The following is a 24872-nucleotide window of genomic DNA, read 5'->3' on the forward strand; positions in this document are numbered from 1 at the left end:
CATACATATAAACCAGTCTAAAAGCTTCAACTAGTATAAACCTTTCAAGAAGAGATTAAGAATAGACTTGACACACATAAAAATATTTACAAAATACATAGAGATTTTACGAGGAGACCTTTAATTGGGAAAACCATCAACCTTTGAGCTTCACAACTCTTATATTCTTCACCAATTATGTAGCCAGATAATAATGAATGTTGACCTTGGTATATACCTAAGTCTAATGTGCTCATACATCACTTGGTCTCTATAGATCACCAATTTTTTATTAAATTGCATCAACCTATATCATGCTCTATTTATAGGCATAATAAACCCTAATTAACAGAGCATGAATCACTTATAGATGGATGAATACTATTTGCCAAGATTTTAGAAATCTCAGTATTATTGAGAATTTCTTACATAGTTCGACTATAGTCAATTGTCCTTCAACCACCAATATCAGTCTCCTATGCACACATTTAATTGTAATTGCTCTCAACTGCTCTGATCAACATTCAACTTTTGTCGACTGCTTGATTACTTGTTAAGTTTAACTGTGGTTATTATCCATGATTTAACCACCAACTTGTTCTTGACTTGACTTAACCATCCCGTCGATCCTTTAGTTGTTCTATTCTCCTCAACTAAACCATGGAGGCTCATCCCTAGTTGATCCACTTAGTTAGCTAATCGACTGAATGAACACCAATCAACTAAGTTTCTTCTGCAAGGAATATAATATGTCAACATGAAATGGATTTCACCTAGGTAAAAAGTGATAATAAGTTGTGACAAATTAATTACCTAGGCGAAGTGATGAGATCTGATGAAATATGAATGAAACTAGGCAAAGTTGGCAAGTACGCCACCATGGACATGAACTAATTATGCAAGACAAAGTGAAAGTGATGTAAGCATGGTCATGTGATCACCATGATGAAGAAAATGATGTACCACAAAGCAACTTCCACCAACATTCCAACCTTTTGAAGGCTAGCAACAAACCATCGATCTACGTAAGACCATTTACCACTCAAGTCAACATGAGAGGTAACACAACTCAAATGAAATACAAGAAGTGAAAGGTGGAAGCAATTTTAAAATAGAGCATGCAAAAGAGGATATTAATCATGAACAACCATGGTAGCTAGGGAAAAGTCCCAACTATGCACAAAGAGCTCTACAATGCATCCCTATTTTACCAATTAATTTTGATGATTAATTAATTATAATTGTAGTTATTATTGGATAATTCTATTAAGTCGAATATCTTATACCATGTATTAGACACTCATATTACTAATTTGAGCATAAATATTGATCATAGTATTAATTCATAATTATCATCATAATAAAATTTAAGAATCCTACCAAAAAGGTTGTCGAAGAAAATGATATGTTGTTATTGATGAGATGTGTAGGCGTTAGGTGTAATGTAAGATGGACTGTATGTCAACATATTTTGAATATTTTATAAATATTTTATTTTAATTTTATTTTATACATTTTTAAAACTTAAATCTAAAAGCAAAGAGACATGGGAAGATGTAATGGTGTAAAACAATAATTTTGTAACCTTATTTAAATTTAGTTAATAAAAACAAAAAAATTTAATACTTATAATAAACTTACAATAGGGGCTGTCTTTAGTGCGATTTTTTGGACTTTACTGTAATTTGAGGTGAAATCTTGATTTGATTGTATATATGGATAGTAATTTCTGAATTCAGGCTTTTGTGATCCATATTACATTAAGAAGAGTCTTTTCGATAGAAATCACATAGGAAAAATTTTTGTTGACGTGTTTTGAACCAACTAGTGTGGTTCATCACGAGGACCAGATGAAGATGCAGAGCTTTTGGTCTCTACATTGCCCCCTATTTAATCCTGTGCCATGATCTGCATCTTCATCTTGGTCTCTACATTGCCCCCTATTTAAGCCTGTGCCATGATCTGCATCTTCAACTGGTCTTGATGATTGAACCACACTAGCTGGTTCGAAATGCGTCGACAAAATTTTCTCCTATGTGATTTCTACCGAAAAGACTCTTCTTAATGTGTATATGGATTTAACAACCTGAAAAAACCCTAGGACACTTGTGCAAGGGTTGCCCATTAAACTTGTGATTTGAATAAATTCATGCCGGATTTTAGATAAATTAGACTGGAAAAGCTTCCAAAAAGTCTCACTAAATACAACTAGCTTACAATATAATAAGATTCTTAATTGTTGTTATTCATCGCCATTTTCCTTGATCTTAATTTATAAAAGAAATTTTAACAAGCAAAAATTAATAAATTGGAAAAATATAAAATACAAAACCATTGGCTCTAACAAAACCATGGACAAAAACTAATAAATTAAATAAATATAAAGTACAAACCATCCGCTATAACCAACGTGGGCGATAACACTTTTCTCAAAAACTACTTTAACACAATTAAATCCAACAACTAAAAATGAATGGTTTAGTAAATTATAGACTCAAGTGATATTTATATATCAAAATTTTAATTTAATAGAAATTAAAAAATTCATATTTTAATAATATTTTTAAAATCATTTAAGATTAATAAAAAAACTAATATTAATGTAGGGTGGTTAAATTTAACCATTAAAATTTACTTAGTACTAAATTTATTATACAAAATATGTGATGGTCCATTAAACTTATATATATGTGTGTGTATGAGAGAGGGAATTTAGGGTAGTTAAATTTAACCATCAAAATTTACGTAATAATAAATTTATTATACAAAATATGTGATGGTCCATTAAACATATATATATATATATGAATTTAACAATAATTATAGTAAATAATATATATGAAAGTATCTATGTGTTTTTTAGGGTGCATAATCTATTTATGTATTCAAAAGTGTATTTTAAATTATAAGAAATCACAATCTTGCTAGAAATTGTATTGCTAGATTATGGCCAAAAAGCCATTTCTCCTAATAGTTAAACTTCATTGAATTAAATTTAAGATAATAATTAATTTATATTAATTTACAAGTTTAAATTCCAACAATTAAAAATTAATAATTTAAAAAATAATAAATAAATATTTATTTTATATATATATATATATTTTTCAAAAATTTCAACCTAAATCACTATAATATATTATAATTTAGATTAATTTTAAAAAATAATATTCAATAAACAAAACACTAATACTTAAGCATATTTGAGACATGAATAAAAACTAAAGTTATATTATTTTTAAAACTAATTTAGAGGCATCTTAACTTTGGATTTACTAAACACTTAGAGAGATAAATTTCTTGAAATACAAATTTCTTTTAAAATGAAAAAACTTTTGATCAGAATTAAGATAAATATAAACCGATATCAAAGTAGAATATTATTATTATTTAACCCAAAAAAACACACTTGCAATAACCTTCATTTCCTTTATATAGAATTTAATAGGTAAAATATAATTAATATTGAGCCCAAAAACACAATACCATTTATATGGAAAACACTCGTATGGAAAATGCATCAACTTAATATAGATAACAGAGTTGAACAAAATTTTGTCGAACTACAATCCATTCACTAAATGACGATTCCTCCCTAACTGACCACGAGTGGGCAATTATATTCATGTTGCATGCATCCATGCATCACTTATATAAAAGTCATGAAACGTCTTTCTCTCTTCATTATTCATCGTATAATGTTTTTTTGACATTCAACAGCAACCTTGCCACCCGAAAAGATAACATTGTTACATTATTTATGGGTGGATTCTGTGAAGTGTTGGACAAAACTAATATTTTTCACTTTTCACACAATGTTACAGACAATCACATGGTTTTGAAGTGAAAGCTCACCGACGATCACCCTCTTTTGGATGGGATTGTCGCAAAATTTTAGTTTTTACACGAAGGCTAATTAGACATAACATGTGTGACCAGATATGTTTCTTCGATATTTAACCATAGGCTTCGTCTCATAGGAATTGCTCTTGGATTCAAGTGAACCTCGAGTTTTTGAAGGCTGGGAAAATGCAAAAGCCCTTAGCGGCATTATTGCAAGCATGCGATGCTCACTGAAGTTCTCTTTATTACATATAAGCTTGCTTAATAGATGACGACGAGGATCAGTGGGGGAAGTATGTTCAGTTGTCACTGTCCAATTGTCCTTCTGCGCTCTGCAGTTAAACCTCTGTTCCCTTGCGCAGCAACTTTAAACGAACCATATTCTGCCATTTTTACCAGAGCTAAAATCAAGGTATGTATATTTTCCGCACTATCCAATTACATTATTTCACGATTCCATTCTTCAATTGAATTTCATTTCATGTGGGGATTGCTGTCAAGGCCGAATACAACAAATACAGAGGACCAACGCCAAAGAAGGATTTGGTACAAGAATGGATATACAAGAATGACAATGTGATTCGAACATCGCCGATATACGTGGGCTGCTTTTCCCTAGCTGCTGTGCTTCTTAACCGCACTTTATCAGGAATTTCTCCCATTGCTGATGCCAGCAGGTACCCCTTTTAATTCTAACTCTTATTTATTCATTATCTAAAATTCTTCCAAGCACATTTCTTGTGGATAACTAAATTTAAGATATGGTTGGAGTTCCCAATGAGTAATATTTACTTGCTTTCATTTTTCCTTTTCCATGGTTTTTTGGGGGTAGGGGACGATGATATTGGTAGTGCCAAAGCTGCTATTCGCATTTGGCTTGGTGCAGATTGCCTCTTAGAAAAAAGAGAGAAAAACCAGGTCATTTTGGTAACTTTTATAAAAACATTTAGTTCTCTTTTTTCCATTTTTTTTAAGCTGATGAAGCTTAAGGTTCAAACATATCTCTGGTTATTAAACACCCATGCTACCGCGGCAGTGTGGGAGATCCACATTGGCTGCTTTCAATTGGCATGGTTACTTGAAATTTTGCTAATAAAACCCACTGGTGTGTGGGGTCTAGCAGCAAGTTGTGAAGTGATTGAATTTATTAATGCTGAGTCTGGGGTTTAAAACCTCTTGAGTGGGTGCAGATGCAAGTTTTGGGTGATTTTGATTGCATAGAAATGCCCCCCATAGTGTGGTTACAGCCAAAGGATAATTGTAAGCAACAATTCCACAAAAAGAAAAATAATTTTTTTGCTCATAATGGTCCCCGTGATATGGGGCACTCTTCAAAATCCCCTCCTCAAAAGGATTCAACAAAGTTAGTTGAAAGAGGGATGTAACTAATAAAATCCCTTGACTCCACCTTTGTGTGCCTTGAAGAGAAGGTAGGTTGTAATATCCTCTTTGAGCATCCCTGTGGATCAGGGTCTATTTGCACGCATGGAAAATGCAATCATCATAAGTCAATGTTGTAAACGATGTGTGTTAAACACCAAAATAGGTAACCCATAGGAGAAAAAATTTCTCCTACATTTGACAACCAACGAGTGTTAGTTTATTTAGCATCAGATGATGTTCTAGTCTCAAACTTTGTGGAGAGGCTAAAACACATGAGATCTCTAGAGCCCAACAATAGTTTCTAGAAATTCCACATAGAGACAACTCAATTAAATTAATTGATTGATAATTAAAATGCCTAGGTCTAATTTAGGGAAATTGATTAATTAATGGGAATTAATTGAGAAAGATGAGAATTCTCTAGAAACTCACATGGATCAACTCATAAATGATCTCAGCCATCGATAAGGACTTAATCGTGACTGTTGGTGATCCAACTAGAGATTATAATACGAGATCAATGGGGTTGGAGAAGAACACACAAGAAAAGCGAGTTTCCTTGGCAGATCGATTTTCTAGAGAGCAACATTCAGTCGAAAGAAATCGAGCCAGAAGGAAGCAGGATCTAGAGGGAGATCAATAATAGATTTCTAGAGGAGGATTCCAGATCTGGAAGAGTCAGTTGAGAGGAGGACGAGTTTTCCCAAGGAAGTTGCACAAGGACTGGGCAGGAGGGCTTTAGAGGAGAGTTCGATTCAGTTGTTGAGGGCCGGGATAAATTCCAGGAGGCTAAGCGAGTCTCTTACCGGGGCAGAGACAAGCAAAGTTGCAGGATTCAACGTGTTCCATAGGCAATGCGAATTAGCCTACGTAGAGGCAATGTGAATTAGCCTGTGTAGAGGCAGTGCATAGGTTGACACATGGGCATTTTGTGTGGCCTAATTAGGCAAGATTTCAGAGCATAATCAATTATGGTGCTGAGTTATTAGCCTCACAAATATTTTACCAGTATTTCTCTCAGATTGGATTGCTAGATTAAGCATCCAAATTGTACTTAGAATTTCTGCTGCTGCATAATAATAAAACCCTCATCTACTGCATCGGTTTTCCCACATTGGGTTTTTTCGGGGACAATTGTCCAAAAATAACTGTCATTTTTGTTGTGTGTGCTAGCATTTTCTCATTTTCCAATTTATTTTCCTCAATGTTTTTTTTGTGAAGAAATTGCAATGTGAATTATTCGTTATTTTTCCAGTAACAAAATAAACTGAATAATAATTTTATCAGTTAGAAGAATAATTTCCAATTGTTGCATTTCAAGCGAATTTTCACATGGTATCAGAGCAAAATTGATCAGACAAGAAGCTCAAAGGCGGAGGGAGGAAATTGTTCAGATTCAGAGGGAGTCTGGCAGCTCGATTTCTAGGTATGCACAAGGCCTAGCTGGGCAGTGCAAATTGCTGGACTGGGGTTGATTTCCAGTCGCAGAGTGCAGGAAGGGTCAATTTGTCTGGGTAGTGATTTCAGCAGGCAGAGGTGAGCAAATCATATTTTTTGCAGACCAGATTCTTGATCTGGGCACAGATAATTTGCAACAATGGTTGTAGTAGCAGATTATGTTGATTTGGGGTAGCATCGAATGTGCTATAGCCACGAAAATTGGTGGAGAGGCTAAAGCACATGAGATATCCAATACCCAGAAATGGTTTGGGCAGATTCTAAACAATTTGGGAGATATTAAAATAATTAATATTTTTAATAGAGTCCCTAAGTCTAAACTTAGGGAAAATAAAATATTAATGTGAATTAATATAAAACTATGTTAGAAGGGTCCAAAATTCATGGATCAAGCCAGAGTTAATCTTAGCCGTTGATTAGGGACTTAATCTCGGCCGTTGAATTGTCAATGAGAAAAGTATAAGAGGAGGCTTGAGGGTCACTTGGAGAACACACCGAGTTGATCAAGAATTCGATTTTCTGGGATAGGGCTTGCTAAGGAAATCGAAGGAGTGATCAGAGTTGCAACTGAGGGGTAGTGAATACAGAAGTAGAGAGGCAGAGAGGGTACCGAGAGCATCAACGTAGAAGCCGGGAGAGAGGGACGCAGAGCCAGCTAGAGGCCACGCAGAGCCAGTCAGGGCCCACACAGAGGCAGCCAGGAGCTGCGCAGTGCCAAAGAGAGCCAGCGTGGGTGACGCAGAGGCTCTAGAGGCTGACGCAGGGTGAGTTGGGGTGACGCTGGGCCAGAGAGGCTGACGCAGTCCCTAGAGGCAGACGCTGGAGATTTCGTGGGGTAGATTGGAGCTGAGAGCTGTGGGATTGTTCATTCGAGGTTTTAGCTGGAATATCTGTCTCCGACTGAGAGGTACTACTGCCGAGATCATTCTCTGTTGGGTGAGCCGGTTTGGCACCCAGATTGTATTCTGAAACTGCTTAATAATAAAACCCTCAGATAGCTGCACCGGTTTTCCCGCATTGGGTTTTTCCGGGGACATTAGTCCAAAAACAACGGTGTCACTTATGTGCTTTTTTTTCCTTCAGTTGATGATCTGTAATGTGTTGAACATGTACTTGTATTTATTTTCAGTATTTACATGGTAAATAACTTGTTAATTAAACAAAACAAGTACGCAGAAATAAATCAGAAAGTACATGAAGGATTTCTAACAGTTAGACTTAGAAATTCCAACAGATTAGTGCTAGGTGGAAGAGAAATTGCACACACAAAGGGATTTTCTCAGAGTCTTTCCATATCCAAGTCATTGGAGGAAATTCAAATTTTCCAATTGCTGGTAGCAAAAGCAGCAGATAGATCTGCACATTCCAAAGGGGAGTGCGAATAACAGGAGAGGAGGAGATTCTTGTTTATAAACCAGTTGTGAGTTTGCAGAGATGGCCTTAGTAGGACTTCGTGATAAGGACAGATCAGATGGTGCTTCCAACTATGTTATTTGGAAGGCCAAAATGTCTTTTTTGCTAGATGAACATGGTCTAAAGGATTACGCAGAGAAAGCTATAGCTGTACCTGCAGGCGCGTAACAGGTAGAGAATTACAGAAATGAAATGGCCAAGGCGAAGCGGTTGATCCTTAATGGAGTTCGGGATCATATAGTCTACAATTAGTGGCCAAGAATATGGAAAAAGAAATGTGGGATGGGCTCGCAACACTATATCAGAATCCTTCCAAGAATTGGAATTTGTTCCTGAAGGAGAAGCTGAGAATCACCAGGATGCAGAAGGGAGAAGCAATTACTCCATACATTACCAAGATTCAAGGTATCTAGAATGAGTTTTCTACCGTAGGTGAGATGCCACAAGAAGTTGAACTGGTGCGTGTAGCCATCAATGGTTTCTCCAAGGAGTGGACTACTTTCGTCCAAGGCATTACTGGATGAGATACGCTACTTGGATGGGATTGTTTGTGGTCAGATTTCACGTAGGAGGAGATGCGACTTGCTCTAGTCAAGAGTAGTCTTAGTGGCAGCAGCAAAGGATCGAAGACTATGAAGGAGGAGGAGAACACAACCCTTGCATCGAAGGGAAAGGCAAAGAAAGGTCCCAGTCAGGGACTAGGCTCATAAGGAGGAGAAAAGAAGAAGAAGGACCTGTCGAAGGTCAAGTGCTTCAGGTGTGGTGAATTTGGTCACTACAATACCCAATGTCCTTAGAGGAAGAAGGACAAGAAGGAGAAGTAGGAGCAGGCAACAACTTCGGCATAGATAGATCAATTTTCCTCTAGGTTGGAGGAAGACTTCGCTTTGTATGTAGCTATACCTTGAGGAGAGAGGTGGGGAGACATTGAGATCTAGAATCCAGAGTTGCACAGAACTGGGTAGGGTCCATTGAGGTGAGCATCAGACAAATGTTTCCTCTTGGATCAATACCCTTACTACAGGGCCCCAGAGTATTCAGTAGCAGATGAATCAATGTGCAACATGGTACAATCAAATCTTGAGGGACAATTGCATAACTAGTTGCAGTAAGATGTTAAGGGGCATAGAGCAGTTGCAGCGCAGACAATTACTCAATGGACAATGCAGAAGCTAGTTGTATTCAGGCACTCAGGAGACAGTTACAAAGCCAATACAAGGACATAGTTGATTCAATTTTTGTTTCTCAGTTGTAGTGGTTGCAGGAGTAGCAACAACATGAGATCAATAGCAACGCAGAGCAGTGTTGGCAACAATATAGGGTTGTACAGTGTAGTGTCAGTAGTAGCGCAGATGCAGGGTGATTCAACTCAGAGTAGCAAATGAATCAAAGTTGCGCAGTAGTTGGTGGGCAGTGGTAGGTTGCCATAGATGTCAGACATCAACAATGTGTATGGAGGATGTTATGGGAAAGAACACCTTCCTCGCTAAGAGGGAGTGTTAGTCTCAAACTTTGTGGAGAGGCTAAAACACATGAGATCTCCAGAGCCTAGAAATCGTTTATGGAAATTCCACCTAGAGACAACTCAATTAAATTAATTGATCGATAATTAAAATTGCCTAAGTCTAACTTAGGGAAATTGATTAATTAATGGAAATTAATTGAGAAAGGTAAGAATTCTCTAGAAACTCACATGGATCAACCCATAAATGATCTTTAGCCATTGATAAGGACTTAATCGTGTTAGTTGGTGATCCAACTGGAGATTATAAGAAGAGGTCGATGAGGTTGGAGAAGAATACACAGGAAGAGCGAGTTTCTTTGGCAGATCGATTTTCCAGAGAGCAGCATTCAGTTGGAAGAAATCGAGCCAGAAGGAAGCAGGATCCAGAGGGAGATCAGTTGCATATTTTTGGAGGAGGATTCCAGATCCGCAAGAGTCATTTGAGAGGAGGATGAGTTTTCCTCCAGAAGTTGCACAAGGACTGTGCATGAGGGCTTCAGAGGAGAGTTCGATTCAGCCTGAGGAGTCAATTCAGTTGTTGAGGGTCAGGATAAATTCCAGGAGGCCAAGCAAGTCACTTGCCAGGGTAGATACAAGCAGAGCTACAGGATTCAACGTGTTCTAGAGGCAGTGCAAATTAGCCTACGTAGGGGCATTTCGTGTGGCCCAGTTTGGCCAGATTTTAGAGCAGAATCAGTTGTGGTGCTGAGGTATTAACCTCACAAATATTTTGCCAGTATTTCTCTCAGTTTGGATTGCTAGATTAAGCATCCAAATTGTACTTAGAATTTCTACTGCTGCATAATAATAAAACCCTCATTTGCTGCACAGGTTTTCCCGCATTGGATTTTCCAGGGATAATTGTCCAAAAACAACTGTCATTTTTATTGTGTGTGTGCTAGCATTTTCTCGGTTTCTAGTTTATTTTCCGCAAATTTTTATTTGTGAAGAAATTGCAGTGTGAATTATTCATTATTTTGCCAATAACAAAATAAACTGAATAATAAACTTATTGTTAGAAGAATAATTTCCAGTTGCTGCATTTCAAGCGAATTTTCACAGCTGGTTAGCCATACAGCCAGCAACCCTTGCTAGCTACCATTAGATGATAATTTGCCATGTGCCTTTACAACTTGCATCAACCATGTGCTTCCCATCCATTGACATTAGCACTTGGACGAAGTGGGTTGCCATTTAGAAGGTTCTTTGATAATTTTGCAAGCAGGTGCTTATACTTGTTTGTTTTTAGGCTTTTATTATGGATTATGGGGTGATTTGAAAGATTGACAGGCCTTGACCATATTCTTGTTCTCTCACCTCGCCAAGGGGGTTAATCTTTGACCTTACTCTAGTGGGACCTCCCTTAAGTCCCTTTGGGTTATAGGAGGGGCACTACCTAGAAAGTCATGATTGAGATATTGTGTTCCATCTTCCCTATATCATACTTAACACCTTCCATGCCACATTACAAGTCCTATTTCTCATATTTCTCACCTCCACTATTCGAGTACAACTTGTCATTGGTTCTTGGGGATTTGGCACTCACATGTTCACATCATTTGCGTAGGGCTTGCAAATTTTCCCTGGCAAGTTGATGCAGCTAAAAGAAAAGGAAGAAGCATATCATTGCCACAACAAAACAAAAGAAAATCAAAATGCAAAAGATGTCCGGGACATAAGAATTAGAACATGGGCAAAAACCTAACATGAGCTCTACCTACCTCATATGGCCGTCACCCAATTTTGAGCACACGATGCTCCATTACATCAAATAGGAACCCTTGCATGTCCCAACCACTATGAGCAATAAATTGACTCATCTTAAGGGGTAATAAAACTGCTACATCATACAAAGTGTTGATGCCACCTAACACACACACCTAAGTTAGTGTGGGAAAAAGCCCTTAACCCCACAAGGTGTGGCTTGGTGGAAAAACTAAGAGATGGGGTTGTCACCTATTCCCAATTCTCTCTGTTAAAGCTCTCTCCTAGGTAAGCTAAGGGGGGTGGTCCCTAATGAAAATTAGATGATATGATATGAGTTTCTAGGGGATTTTCAGTCAATTGGACTACTTTAAGATTATGAGCAAGTTTTATGAATATGACAAGATATGGATTCAATAAAAGATATTCTCAATGATCATCAACACATTCAAAAGATAAGCATATAAAATTAGTGCCTTAGTAATTGCTTCAAAAAATAATAAACATTTGCTCAAAAAAAAAAAGTAATCCTGCGAAATAAATAGATGTTAGATTTAGAAATATTGACTTGCAAGATATAAATTGCAGAGAGATGCTTCAAGCCAAGATATAATAGTTCATGATTCAAAAGCATGTAAAATAAGTTGCAACATGAAATGAACTAAACCACAGCCTCACTTGCAAGAGAAAGATATTTGTACTTGCTCAAAGGAAATACTTCACCAATAAATTCAATACATGTTCACCATAACAAATAAACTTGCAAGTAAGAAAACTTTAGAAGTAAAATGAGTTAAGATGAGATGCACTTAACTAAAGTGAAATGCAATTATCTTGGTACATTTTTAGACTAAATGCCTATTCTAGATGAGAGAATTTCCTTTCAAACTCTTGCAAAAGAGTAAAGATTGGGGTGACTGTAAGGAAGAGGGGCTGAGGACGCATTAGTCATCATTAACGATACCATTTTCCTAATCCTTACAAGCCTTGTGTGCCTTCATTCCTACAGGGGGACAAGCCACCTTCATAACTGCAGGGTCACACACCTTTACCTTGCTCCGTACTAGATGGAAGAATTCTTAAAGAAAATCTTGGTCCTATGATTTCTATTCAACCAAGCTTATGCTTGGAGGTAAATTTTAAGAAATGCAAGTTAAACTAATATGCCTAAATGAGATGCATGTAATTAGTGCCTGCAAAGGGAAAATGCCTCAAAGCAAATGGATGAATTTCGAGTAGTCACATGACCTAGACATTTTCTAAGACCATTTATTTACATCATTACATAAAAATTAATTAAAAAATCTTGTCTTGCGGGAAATTTTTAATTATTAAAAAATCCTACTTAGACCTAGTCAAATTCTGCGAAATTTTAGAGATGACCTAGCATGGTAATATACATTGGCTCTAGACATTAAGATGCGTTAGGGGTTCAACCTTCAAGCTGTCACCCCGGCTTTGGGGTATGTGGTGAGTGAAAAAACCTAGAAAATTATTCACCACTAAAAAGCAGGAATAATTAACTAAGTAAAAAAAACACTCCAAGGTGTACTCGCTTGTTGATTGAGTCCCAACACCCTAGGCCTGTTACATGGCTTTATTCATCATGCTAGTGACATTTATACAATATCCCCGAAGGGTTGCGAAATTTGAGGACTGAAGAAGAAAATGAGAAGAAGATAGAGTTAAAAAACTCTGATGATATATGAACTTTGATGATACATGAAGCCTCTGACATATCCTCGGGCATGGAGTCTTCAAAAAAATTTAGTTGCAACTTCAGTGGTCGACACAAAGCAAGCTCTAACTCTTGAGCTATGAATGGTAATGCAAGGAAAAATCAAGAAGTAAAAGGCGCACAAGAAGGGTGGAAAAACCAAGGCCGAGTGGGTAACTCATGCATCCATGAATGCTCCCTTCTCACATCTATACACTCAGAATGTGGACGTCCCCATCAGTTGGTCCCTTTGACCATGGAACTTGACCATGAAGTCTTTTCCCCTCCAATACCACATTATTATTCAATAAAACATATCAATTGAAGGGTGGACCAGGGAATTGTTACTTCCCCTTAGGGGTTGGAAGCACCTAATAGGTTCTACCTTTAGCCATCCCTACCTAGGGAGAAAACACCTTTGCGAGATCTTGGTCTTGATTTTGGAAAGAGATCCTTGTTTGAAGTATTAAATTGCCCTTAACATTCAAGTTTGGTTCATGTAGATGCTGTTGAATTTCCATGGCAAATGAGATTTTGGGTTAGTGTCTTAAAATCTCTGACATAACCAACTCAAATGCCTCAACTTATCCTACTTTGCACAGAGGAAAATAACACATTAGTGAATCATGACATTTTAAAACTTTTTTAGCCCATCTTTGTTATATTATCAACATCTAATACAATTATCTAGGGCTCTCGTACCAGACATAGTGGCTCTCATACATCCACAAGATACAGAGAAGAACAAGATACACTGATCGTCTAGCTGTTGTAGAGTTCAATCACAGCTGCCATGATCGTATCCTGCACACATCGGCCGGTCCTTTGGCTCCCTATCTGCAGCATCTGCCTCTATCAATGAACCAAGTCCATCTGCCCACTGAACACAACTCCACCTGCTCTCACGCTGATTGTAAGTCCATCTACATATCAACACATCGAGACTCCGTTTGAGTTGTTCACAACTCCGTTTGTGAACAACTCCTTCTGCCCACTGCTGCTCCTCAGCTACATAGGGTCTTCTTCCCACTATAGCCTTCCATTGCTGCTATTTGAAGGCTAACATAGGGCAGGAGGGCTGCCACCTATCACTGCTGGAAGTCCTTCTCCAATCAGTGAACATGGGCTGATGTGATCTGCTCCCTTGACCTCCTTTCTTTGTCCTTCAAGAACTAGTCCTGAGCTCACCAATTCTGCCACTGCTAGCAGTCCATTAGTCCTTCAATGTACTGCACTTAGGGCTCCAATCTTCATCCATCTTACAACTGTCAAAGTCCTTCTTGACAAGCTGATCTAGGACTACTTTGGGTCACCTACTTGCTGCCCTCCAACAACCTTAAGGCACCCAATACATCTGTCCACCTGGACCCTTCATATCTGCCCACTTACAATCCCATCTGGACTGATCTAAGGCTCTGAGTAAACTGCCCTCTATTCTGCAATAGAGGAGCTATTGCACAGATCTGGGTCTCTACTATGCTGCTGCTCCAAACCTTGAAGCTGCTCCATAAATCTGCCCTCATCTAGGGCTTGTACAAGCTGCCCTCTGTTCTGCAATTTGAGTCCTCAAATTGCACAGGTATAGGCTCAAAGTCTTTCTGCTGTTCCACGCCTTGAAGCAGACTTATGAATCTGCTTTTTCTCCTTCACTTATGCGAGCCCTATTCTTTGTCCCATCCGCTCACTTCACAATGCATCTTCATAGACATAACACTGCCTTCTTGAGGGTCAGACTACTCATACCACAGAGCAGTCAACCCTTCCTTCACACAGGGTCTCAGCCTCCACTTCTTGCATTGATCTTGAGCGTTATTGCATTGATCTACAGGACTGATCTATAGGACAACACATCTTGAAGGTGCCTTAAACTAGGGTATCCAAATGTTGTTGTTCATAACCCTTATGAACAACCCTTACCTTGAATCTGCCATCTAACCAATCCATAGTCCTATTACTCATACTTTGCACCAGATCTAGGCTTCTCTGAGTTAGCCGCATAGGACAATTGCATGGGTTAGTTCTAGGCATCAAAGTCTGCCCATATACGCAGTCATAGCTTGACTTTTCTAGGGCATATATCACTGCTATCTCCAAACCCTTGAGACAAACCAACGCTTAGTCTTACTGTTCATGAGATAGACCTGTAGCCTTCACGTCACACCAGCCCATGCTGCTGTTCCTCCAATTCGCATTTCTGTGCACAAATCTGAGCACAATGACCTTCTTTCAGATGCATATAACCCACAGATCTGTGTCTAACTTCTGAGGCAATGCGGCCTCTTATTTCAGGCTTGTTTCAGTATATATGCAGTCTCCTAGGGTCTCGACTCTCTTGTATTTGACACATGAATCTATAGCGAATATCTGGACGTTTGAACAACTCTCGGCATGGTAGATCAGCCCACACTAGGGCACGACCTATTCACAGAAGTATGACCTCCTTCCTCATGCGTAGATCTGCCCTCTTGAGGACCGAGGGTTCTGGAGATCCTTCTCCAAATTTTTGAGCAACATCGACCTTGTATCCCAACTCGGATCAGACTTCTCATGCTCCCTCTTGGCCTCCTTAGGTTACTATAACTGCTGAGGTACTCAGACCTCCTTCTAGGGCTACATCTCTCCCACGAACTTCCTTGATCAAAATGAATTCTTCATTTGATACTTAGCCTTATGCTAAGGCCTCCTTTAAATAGATCAAGCCTTCTTAGGAACCCTCTAGACCTTAGGGTTTTGATCTTCCTTTTAGACTTAGGAATTTAATTTTAATTTCCCTTTAATTTTTCTTTTTGAATTTTAAACCCCAATTGGGTCTAAAACCCCTTCACTTGGATCTTTTGCTCACAAACCCCTTTTTGTGACCAAAACAAACCCCATTTGGGCTTGTGGAATACTTCCCAAGCTACACTTTTCAACAGATGCAGTATTGATCTTGGTCCCTAATGACTCGATGCTTTCACTATAATCCATGTTGTTCTTGTTAGGTGGTTCAACGACTTAGGCCTTGGGAACCCACTCCACAAGTACCCAAGCCCTTCAGAGGAATACATTGGCCTAAAAAAATGAAGCGTTGAGAGTCTAGAGCCTCCTAGTAGCATTATTAGAGGACACATGTCCTAGAGCACCTCCAGGACCTAGGTCGTTGGTTGACTTTGACCCAGATTTGAGGATTGTTTAGGATGACACCACTAGACCTAGCATGCCCCCAGGCTGACCTTGACACAAATTGATGGGCAAGCACTGATTCAAAGCTTAGATGAGAATGGTCTCACATTGAGAGATTAGGGAGGGCTTGTTGCACTAGAGGAAGCCCTAACGCTGGAGAGGAGTAGGCCTCATTTCATAGTTGGAGACCCATGGAGACCATTTTATTGCACCCCAGCTAGATCTTGGGACCCCACAGGGGATTTTGAGGTGAATTTGAGGGCAACCCTCAAGATTTGGGTCACAAAGGCATCTACACACATTTGGACACCTCATTGCACCTTGGCATAGCATTTGGAGCCTACATTAGGCATCACGTTAGCAATAAAGGAAACTATGGCTCACATGTGTGGACAAATTAGGCTCATTTTCTTGTTAGCTAATGGGTTGGCTTGTAACCCAAGCACATTTGAGGATCAAACTTGTTTTAGGGGCTTTGTTAGGAATATTTGCTAGCCATAATCCTCACATAAGTAGAGAATAGATTCATTTCATTGTTCATCATCACTTGTGACTGTTTTCGCCCTCTTAGAGAATTTCGGCCTAGCTTGTATCTTGTGGAGATGTGATTCTATGGTGTATTTTGCTATTGGAGCTATTTCTTTGGCTTTGGAGATGTCATTTTGGAGCAATAAAGGCTTGTTCATGCATTCTATCTTGTAAGTGTACCTTGGATTTGATAAATCTTTTCTTTTTGTGTCTAATGTATGGAATGGTTAATTATCTAGGGTTTCTATTGTGCTAGTTATTGTTGAAAATCATTCTATGGATTCTAGATGATAATATTGCATGCATTACTCACTTATAGAATGTGCATGGTAATCCCATTGGTGAATCTTTCAATTAACTCTCCCAATTGACTTTACTCCTTCACAAAAATAATATCTAGGGTTTCATTATTCCCTTACTCCTTGCCAAGATCTAACAAATCTTACACTCCCATAGACTCCATCACCCAAGGACTAGGCACTGGCCTTGGTCACTTTGTTGGTCATCCATAAAATTTACACCTAAATCTCATTTTCTCTCCTTAAATTTGATTTCGGCTCCTCAAGGATAGGTCGCTAGCTAGGGCTATTGCACGAATCTCAACTAGGGTTGAAGTTGTTGGTCTTTGGGAGGATTCAACACTTGAAGGAAAGGTGATTTCCTCAAAATAAACTCCTTTAGTGGCTAATCCATCGATATTAGGGCTAAAGTGTTTTGCCCTAGGTAGTTTTTTTTCCTAGAGAAGCCCTAGATTGCCCTAGGTAGTTTTTTTCCTAGAGAAGCCCTAGATTGCCCTAGGTTTCAAGTTGGGGTTTCTTGTTCCATAGGTTGAAGGTATACATTGTTTGGAAGCCTTTTCTTGGCCTTGTGATTCTAGGTTGATCCATTTTCCTTGTTGTTTCTCAAGCCCTAGGTCACTTTGTGCCCTAATTAGGCATATTGGAGGATGCAAATTGCCATATTATGCTTGCTAAGTCTTGTCCTTAGGTAGAATTGTCCTCCATAAGCCTATATCATCACCTTAGCCCTTGTACTTGACATATCCTTGTAGGTGTCCTACTATAGGGAAGTGTTAAGTTATGGTATGTTCTATGCTTATAACAATTTACTTCTTTTCCTTATTATATTCTATAGATTAGCAATCACATGTACATAAAGTAAAGTGTAGATAGAACATTAAATGATCGACAGAAAACAAGCCAAGGCAAGAGACACAAGATGTGGCGGCTAGCCAGGGACAAACCCCACAATGTGTGGAGAAACCCTTTGATCAAATCTTCTTTTATCTTCAATAATTCAGCGGAGAGAAATAGTACAATAAATCTGATTTATATCAGCAGTAGCAAACCCTAGATCAGCAGCATCAGCATTAGCGGCTTCATCATCAAAACTAGGGCAGTCGATATCTCACAAACCGACCGTCGGATCAGCTTGATTCCACCACCAAAAGTTGCAGCCTTCAGAGGAGGTTCAGATGAACCTACAACGCAGTTTAGATGAGGAGATCTTCTGGTCCACGCAGGTCAAACTTCACTTCTGCAGTTGCAGCTTCCTTCAAACTAGGGCAGTCGATATCTCGCAAACCGTCTGTTGGATCGACTTGATTCCACCACCAAAAGTTGCAGCTTTCAGAGGAGGTTCAGATGAACCTATAGCACAGATCAGAAGAGGAGGTTTGATGGTCCACGCTGGTCAAAGGTTGGATCTGTAGTTGCAGCTTCAGTTTCAACGGCTTCCGGCTTCACATGTGTGAGAGAGAGACCCTTTTTTGCGCAGTAGAGAAGAGACTCTTTTCTACGCAGTAGAGAGAGAGAGAGATGTGATGAGATGAGTGAGTGCAAATGAGGAAAAGTTTTCCTATATCTATACACAACGTTGATGTTTGAATAGATGCGACTGTTGGGCTTCTGAGCCTACATGAGTTGTAGGTCGGCTTGATAATAATTCCATAATCAAAATAAATTCATATCTCCATGAATACTTATCGGAATCGGATGATCTTTAGATCAATCCTACACCTCTCAATGAGAGGAATCTAATGAACATATTATCAGCCATGAATAAGATGACCCACATGAAGTTTGGCCCTAGTTGCCAATTTTAACACTCTCTCTCAACTAGGGAGAACTTCATCTACAATCTGTCTGTCAGTCGCTACTATTCATCCATCAAATGCACTGCCCTGTATACCCTGACCCTTGCCCTTCTCTGCTCTATTCTGCCTGTTTTTCTTTGTCTTGTTCTACCCTGTATTGATCTGTACGGCTCTGTTTTGCTTTGTTTTGTTCTGCTCTGCTTTTGTCCGAATTATGAAGAAGAAGAAATGATCGAGGATGTATCATACTGACTCAAAGTCAGTCTCAGAGTACACTGGTCCCAGACTAGTCTCAACCAACCCGAAGTCAGCGTCATAGTGAGTACAACTCCTACCACTGGTCCCAGACCAGTAACATCCTCCACTGACTCAAAGTCAGTCTCAGAGTGCGTACCACTGGTCCCAGACTAGTAACAACCGACTCGAAGTCAGTGTCATAGAATGTACCACTCCTACCACTGGTCCCAAACCAGTATCATTGATCCCAGATCAATGGAGGTCATCCTAGCGTAGGGAGTACGGTAGATACAACGATGCGTCCATCGGTACTACTATGGTCCCTAACTTCATTTCCCCGCTCATTGATCAGATGAGAGGTACTTCCCATGAGTCCCAAACTGCATGGATAGGATGTCTCGACAGGAGAACTTAATCAATCCCGTCCTCACAGGAGAACACATCAATCCTGCTACAATCGCCATGGAGAACACATCAATCCAGGCTGCCATGGAGAACACATCAATCCAGGCCTCACAGGAGAACACATCAATCTTGCTACAATCGCCATGGAGAACACATCAATCCAGGCCTCACAGGAGAACACATTAATCTTGCTACAATCGCCATGGAGAACACATCAATCCAGGCCTCATAGGAGAACACATCAATCCTGCTACAATCGCCATGGAGAACACATCAATCCAGGCCTCACAGGAGAACTAATCATCCAGCTACACAGGAGAGCGAATCATCCTATTCCACAAGAGAGCAAATCATCTTGTCCCACAAGAGAGCGAATCATCTTGTTCCAGTGCACACCACCAGGGGAGGGTGAGTCACCCTGTGGTCGTATGTTGCTCCAGTAAGAACTGCAAGCCCTCAGAGCTCCCAGAGCTCAATGTATGCAACATGCAGGACCATTGTACAAGGGTTTCTTGATGACTCCAAGTCGTTTGGGAAAATCACAGATTAGATCTTTCCTCGGGGCTTTGACAAGGTGTATCGACTTGTACATCATCTTAATGCGATGGAGCCTCCTTGCTCATCGACTTACCATATCCTAGATGATGTCTATCTGCTGGAGCAATCGACGAATACGGGATTCCTCAATAATCGAATCCCACCTCTGGTTGATATAGAGAATCATAGTGGTATGTGTTTAAACAATTCATTGAAGAACTTCCCCAACCAAGCAGCTTCATACGAGATCATACTTGTAGATATGTATCCAGTCTCGGCGGTGCTTATGGCAACCGACTTCTGCTTCCTGCTCATCCATTATATCGAAGCAAAATCCAAAGAGAAACAACACTAAAAGTGCTCCAGTGATCCTCCACACTACCTGCCTAATCAGCGTTCGAATAGTCATGCAGTTTCATATTTCCGGCAGTGTATCTCAATCCATGAGAGATTGTGTCTTGAAGACATCTCAGAAGATTCTTGGCACCAATCTAGTGAGGCTCAACCAAATATGAGCTCACAATGTTAATTGCAAAACATATGTTCGGACGGAGGTTCACCAAGAACATCAACGTGAATGAGTTTTTAAAACTCAGAGGTATTTCCCAAGTCTGGTCCGACATCACTACCATATAACTTCTGAAAGTTAAGATCCTCGAGGTAGTCACAGGCTTGCAGTCCATCATACCAAATCTTTTCAGAATCTTCACCACATATTTTCCTTGAGATAGGAAGATTTCCCTTGGCTTCTGCCACACTTCAAGTCCTTGGTTCTTCATTTCAAATTCAGAAGCCAACTCTCTCTTACATTTGTGAATGAGAGGGTATGCACCTGTTAGAAAGAGGTCATCCACATACAACACCAGTATGAGAGGCTTTCATCTTCAACCTTAAGGTAAAGGTTAGGATCGGCTTCACTCCTAGTGAATCCCAGCTTCATCAAGTAGCTATCGATCCTCTCATACCATGCTCGGGGTGCTTGCTTCAGCCCATAGAGAGCCTTCTTGAACCTGCATACATGAGATTTTCAATCATAAATCTCAAATCCTTCGGGTTCCTCCACATAGATCTCTTCTTTGATCAAACCGTGCAAGAACGTGGTCTTGACATCCATTTGATGTAGGTTCCATTCTTGTGAAGCCACAAGGGCTATGATCAAGCGGATGGTCGTATATTTGGCAACAGGTGCAAATATCACATCATAGTCTATACCTTCCTTCTGGGAGAAACCACGAGCAACAAAACGAGCCTTATACTATTTCGTACTTCCATCTGCTGCAGCTTTATCTTGTAAAGCCATTTTGAAGTAACAATTGTCTTGTCTTGGGGTCTAGGAACTACTTCCCAGACATCATTCTCCATAATAGACTCATATTCTTTGGTCATAGCATCCTTCCATACTTGATGCTTGACGACATCTGAGAATGATGAAGGCTCATTTTGTATGATTGTGCTCATGATGGTCAGGTATCCCTGATACCTGTTAGGTTTCTTACTTTCACGGAAGGTTCCTTGGGGTGCAGCATGTCCTTTAGCATCATCAAGTATCCCCCTAAGCCATGAAGGCCTCTTCCTAGAAGAGGAAGGCTTAGGTGGATAAATAGGATCCATGGGTTCCTCCACATCAGGCATTGTTACATCATCTACCCATAGAGACAGCTTCCACAATCGTACGGTTCTTCCTTTCCGCCACACCATTCTGCTCAGGAGTATGTGGTGTAGTAGTCTCCCTCTTAATGCAAGCCTTAGGTATGCATGAGTGAACCAACTGTAATATATCAGAGGTCTTGCTTTGGCTTGAGGGGAATGGTCCCCTTTTGACCTTCTTTCTTTACTCGGAATTCGGGCATCCCTGTTACCATTCGTCTTACATCGGGTAGAGATTTATAATGAAGGTGGGCAAACCTCCAATGCCAAGTTTGGAGTGAAGAGTTGTGTCACAAGACATGACACCTAGCGGACTTCCACCGACCTGATATAATGAATCAACTCGAAACCCAAGAGTGAAGGCATCTTTAATATTATTTTTCCATATACGTACCTTGCCATTGCTGAAGGTTACCTTGTAGCCTGTGTCTTCCATTGCGGAGATGGACACCAGGTTCTTTTTGAGGTCAGGTACATATAATACATCCTGTAGGTGGGTCGTATTTCCTTGATTCAATTTGAGGGAGACATTTCCTACACCTCTTACGGGATATTTCATATTGTCTCCAGGGACAATTTCCAGGTTCGTTTCTTTCTCTATCAGATTATAGAGAACTTCTTTGTAACCAGTGAAGTGCCTTGAGGCACCACTATCAATGAGCCAAATTCCCATTGAGTCCGAAGGAGCAGAGGTAGATAGGGCAGCTGGTAGATAATATTCAGCCTGCTTATTGTCAATAGTGTTAGATTCATACCTGGAATTTCTAGCCTTCTTGAATGGTTGTCCTCTTCCTTGATTTCCAGCACTCCTTTTACATCTGCTATTACATTTGCCATTCCTTTGATTGCCATGGCAGGGATTTTGATCATCATCTCAGTGAGAGTCCTTTCTATCAGGGCATTCCCTTGCATAGTGACTTGCTTTATCGCAGATGTAACATCGTCCTTTTCTTCCACCCTTAGGTCCAGCCTTTCCTTTTGATTTAGTCCCAGAATTATTTCTTTTCTTAGCATGAGAAGAAAAGGCAGCAGGAGGACCTTTAGGCATGGGCATTTCTTGCTCTTCTACCCTTGTTTCTTCTTGAATGCATCTAGTCATTAATTCCTCGAAACCAGGAATTATATTATTGTTCAGAAGAGTAGTCCTGAACACATACCATTCGGATGGTAATCCTCCAAGAGTCGTGAGTGCCATTTCCCTATCAGTAATAGTCTCCCCAATAGATAGGAGATCGTTCCTGATCTCGGTGATTCTTAAGAAATATGCTTGCATGCTCTCATCTTTACCCTTATGAATTTCCTTCAGCTTATTTCTAAGAAACAAAACTTGATTTGCATCATTAACTTTAAATAAACTCACCAGTCTATCGTAGATTTCCTTGGAGGTGTTCAGGTCGGAGATGTAGGCCACCAAGCGCTTGTCAATAGAGTCCCGGATGATCTTCTTTGATTTGACTTCTTCGGTTTTCCATTTGATCCTCCCAGCAGTGGATACATTTGATGGAGGCTTAACAATATTGCCTCTCACATGGTTCAACACTCCTTGATCTTCTAAGGTTAGATCAATAGACCTCTTCCATCTGTGATAGTCAGCTTTCTCACGGAGCTTGTCATCGGTAGGCAAGAGTGATGAGGAGCCCATAGTTCTTTTAGGATAGCCTTGCCAATCTTCTCTTCGGTGATTGCTCTTGCTCTTGCTCGGGCTTTGTCTTCACCTCAGCTCCGATACCATGTTAAGTTATGGTATGTTCTATGCTTATAACAATTTACTTCTTTTCCTTATTATATTTCACAGATCAGCAATCACATGTACATAAAGTAAAGTGCAGATAGAACATTAAACGATCGACAGAAAACAAGCCAAGACAAGAGACACAAGATGTGGCGGCTAGCCAGGGACAAACCCCACAATGTGTGGGGAAACCCTTTGATCAAATCTTCTTTTATCTTCAATAATTCAGCAGAGAGAAATAGTACAATAAATCTGATTTATATCAGCAGTAGCAAACCCTAGATTAGCAACATCAGCATTAGCGGCTTCATCATCAAAACTAGGGCAGTCGATATCTCACAAACCGACCGTCGGATCGGCTTGATTCCACCACCAAAAGTTGCAGCCTTCAGAGGAGGTTCAGATGAACCTATAGCGCAGTTCAGATGAGGAGATCTTCTGGTCCATGCAGGTCAAACTTCACTTCTGTAGTTGCAGCTTCAGTTTCAGCAGCTTCCTTCAAACTAGGGCAGTCGATATCTCGCAAACCGTCCGTCGGATCGACTTGATTCCACCACCAAAAGTTGTAGCCTTCAGAGAAGTTTAGATGAACCTACAACGCAGATCAAAAGAGGAGGTTTGATGGTCCACGTTGGTCAAAGTTTGGATCTGCAGTTGCAGCTTCAGTTTTAGCAGCTTCCGGCTTCACATGTGTGAGAGAGAGACCCTTTTCTGCGCAGTAGAGAAGAGACTCTTTTCTGCACAGTAGAGAGAGAGAGAGAGATGTGATGAGATGAGTGAGTGAAAATGAGGAAAAGTCCTCCTGTATTTAAACACAACGTTGATGTTTGAATAGATGCGACTGTTGGGCTTCTGAGCCTACATGAGTTGTAGGCCGGCTTGATAATAATTCCATAATAAAAATAAATTCATATCTCCATGAATACTTATTAGAATTGGGTGATCTTTAGATCAATCCTACACCTCTCGACGAGAGGAATCTAATGAACATATTATCAGCCATGAATAAGATGACCCACATGAAGTTTGGCCCTAGTTGCCAATTTTAACAGGAAGCCTCCCTAATGGTGAAAGTCAACAAAAGAGTAGGAGGTAGTGGCTGTGGTGATAGTGGACCACACCTCATATTGCTGTCCCTTAGTCTAATTCTTGCCCTGTGAGCTCTCCTCACAAGAGTTACTAGATTTTGAGGCAACATTTTTGGTGTCATTGCTCGGGAGGATTTGAGTAAACTCCTTGTTATTTGAATTTTGAGCTTATCTTGTAGAAAAGGATAAATCTTCTCATCTAGTGACTCCACTGATAAAATGAAGCCCTAGTTCTTCATTGAGCTTCAATGTTTAAATGCTTGTAGGGTGAAGCAAGCATCTCCTAAGGCATTGTAAATTCACCCTGGCGACTCCCCATTTGGTTGCTATGCAATACTCAAGGCAATGGCTCTTTGGGATTTGCATTAGATGTATTTTGCTTTGGATGTCAAGGATATTCCTCGATATCCAAATTGATGGGATACAAGTTCTATGACAAA

General features: G+C 39.7%; 1 protein-coding gene across 3 annotated transcripts in view; it reads left to right on the forward strand.

Moving 5' to 3' along the window:
• The first annotated feature begins 3724 nt into the window (after window positions 1–3724).
• The window catches only part of CCB4 (cofactor assembly of complex C), a 255800-nt gene continuing 234652 nt past the window's right edge, over window positions 3725–24872 (forward strand). The window contains exons 1-2 of one of the 3 annotated variants that reach the window (XM_089423415.1): window positions 3725–4234; window positions 4324–4499. In XM_089423415.1, coding sequence (XP_089279541.1) covers window positions 4091–4234; window positions 4324–4499 — 320 coding nt within the window. In that variant the 5' untranslated portion in view covers window positions 3725–4090. The remainder of the gene's footprint in view (window positions 4235–4323; window positions 4500–24872) is intronic. The other 2 variants (XM_089423420.1, XM_089423410.1) reach the window with 2 other exon arrangements.

The sequence above is a fragment of the Pinus tabuliformis genome, chromosome 6, assembly GCF_031772625.1.
Source record: "Pinus tabuliformis cultivar Carrire ecotype Pingquan chromosome 6, CPIR1, whole genome shotgun sequence".
NCBI lineage: Eukaryota > Viridiplantae > Streptophyta > Pinopsida > Pinales > Pinaceae > Pinus > Pinus tabuliformis.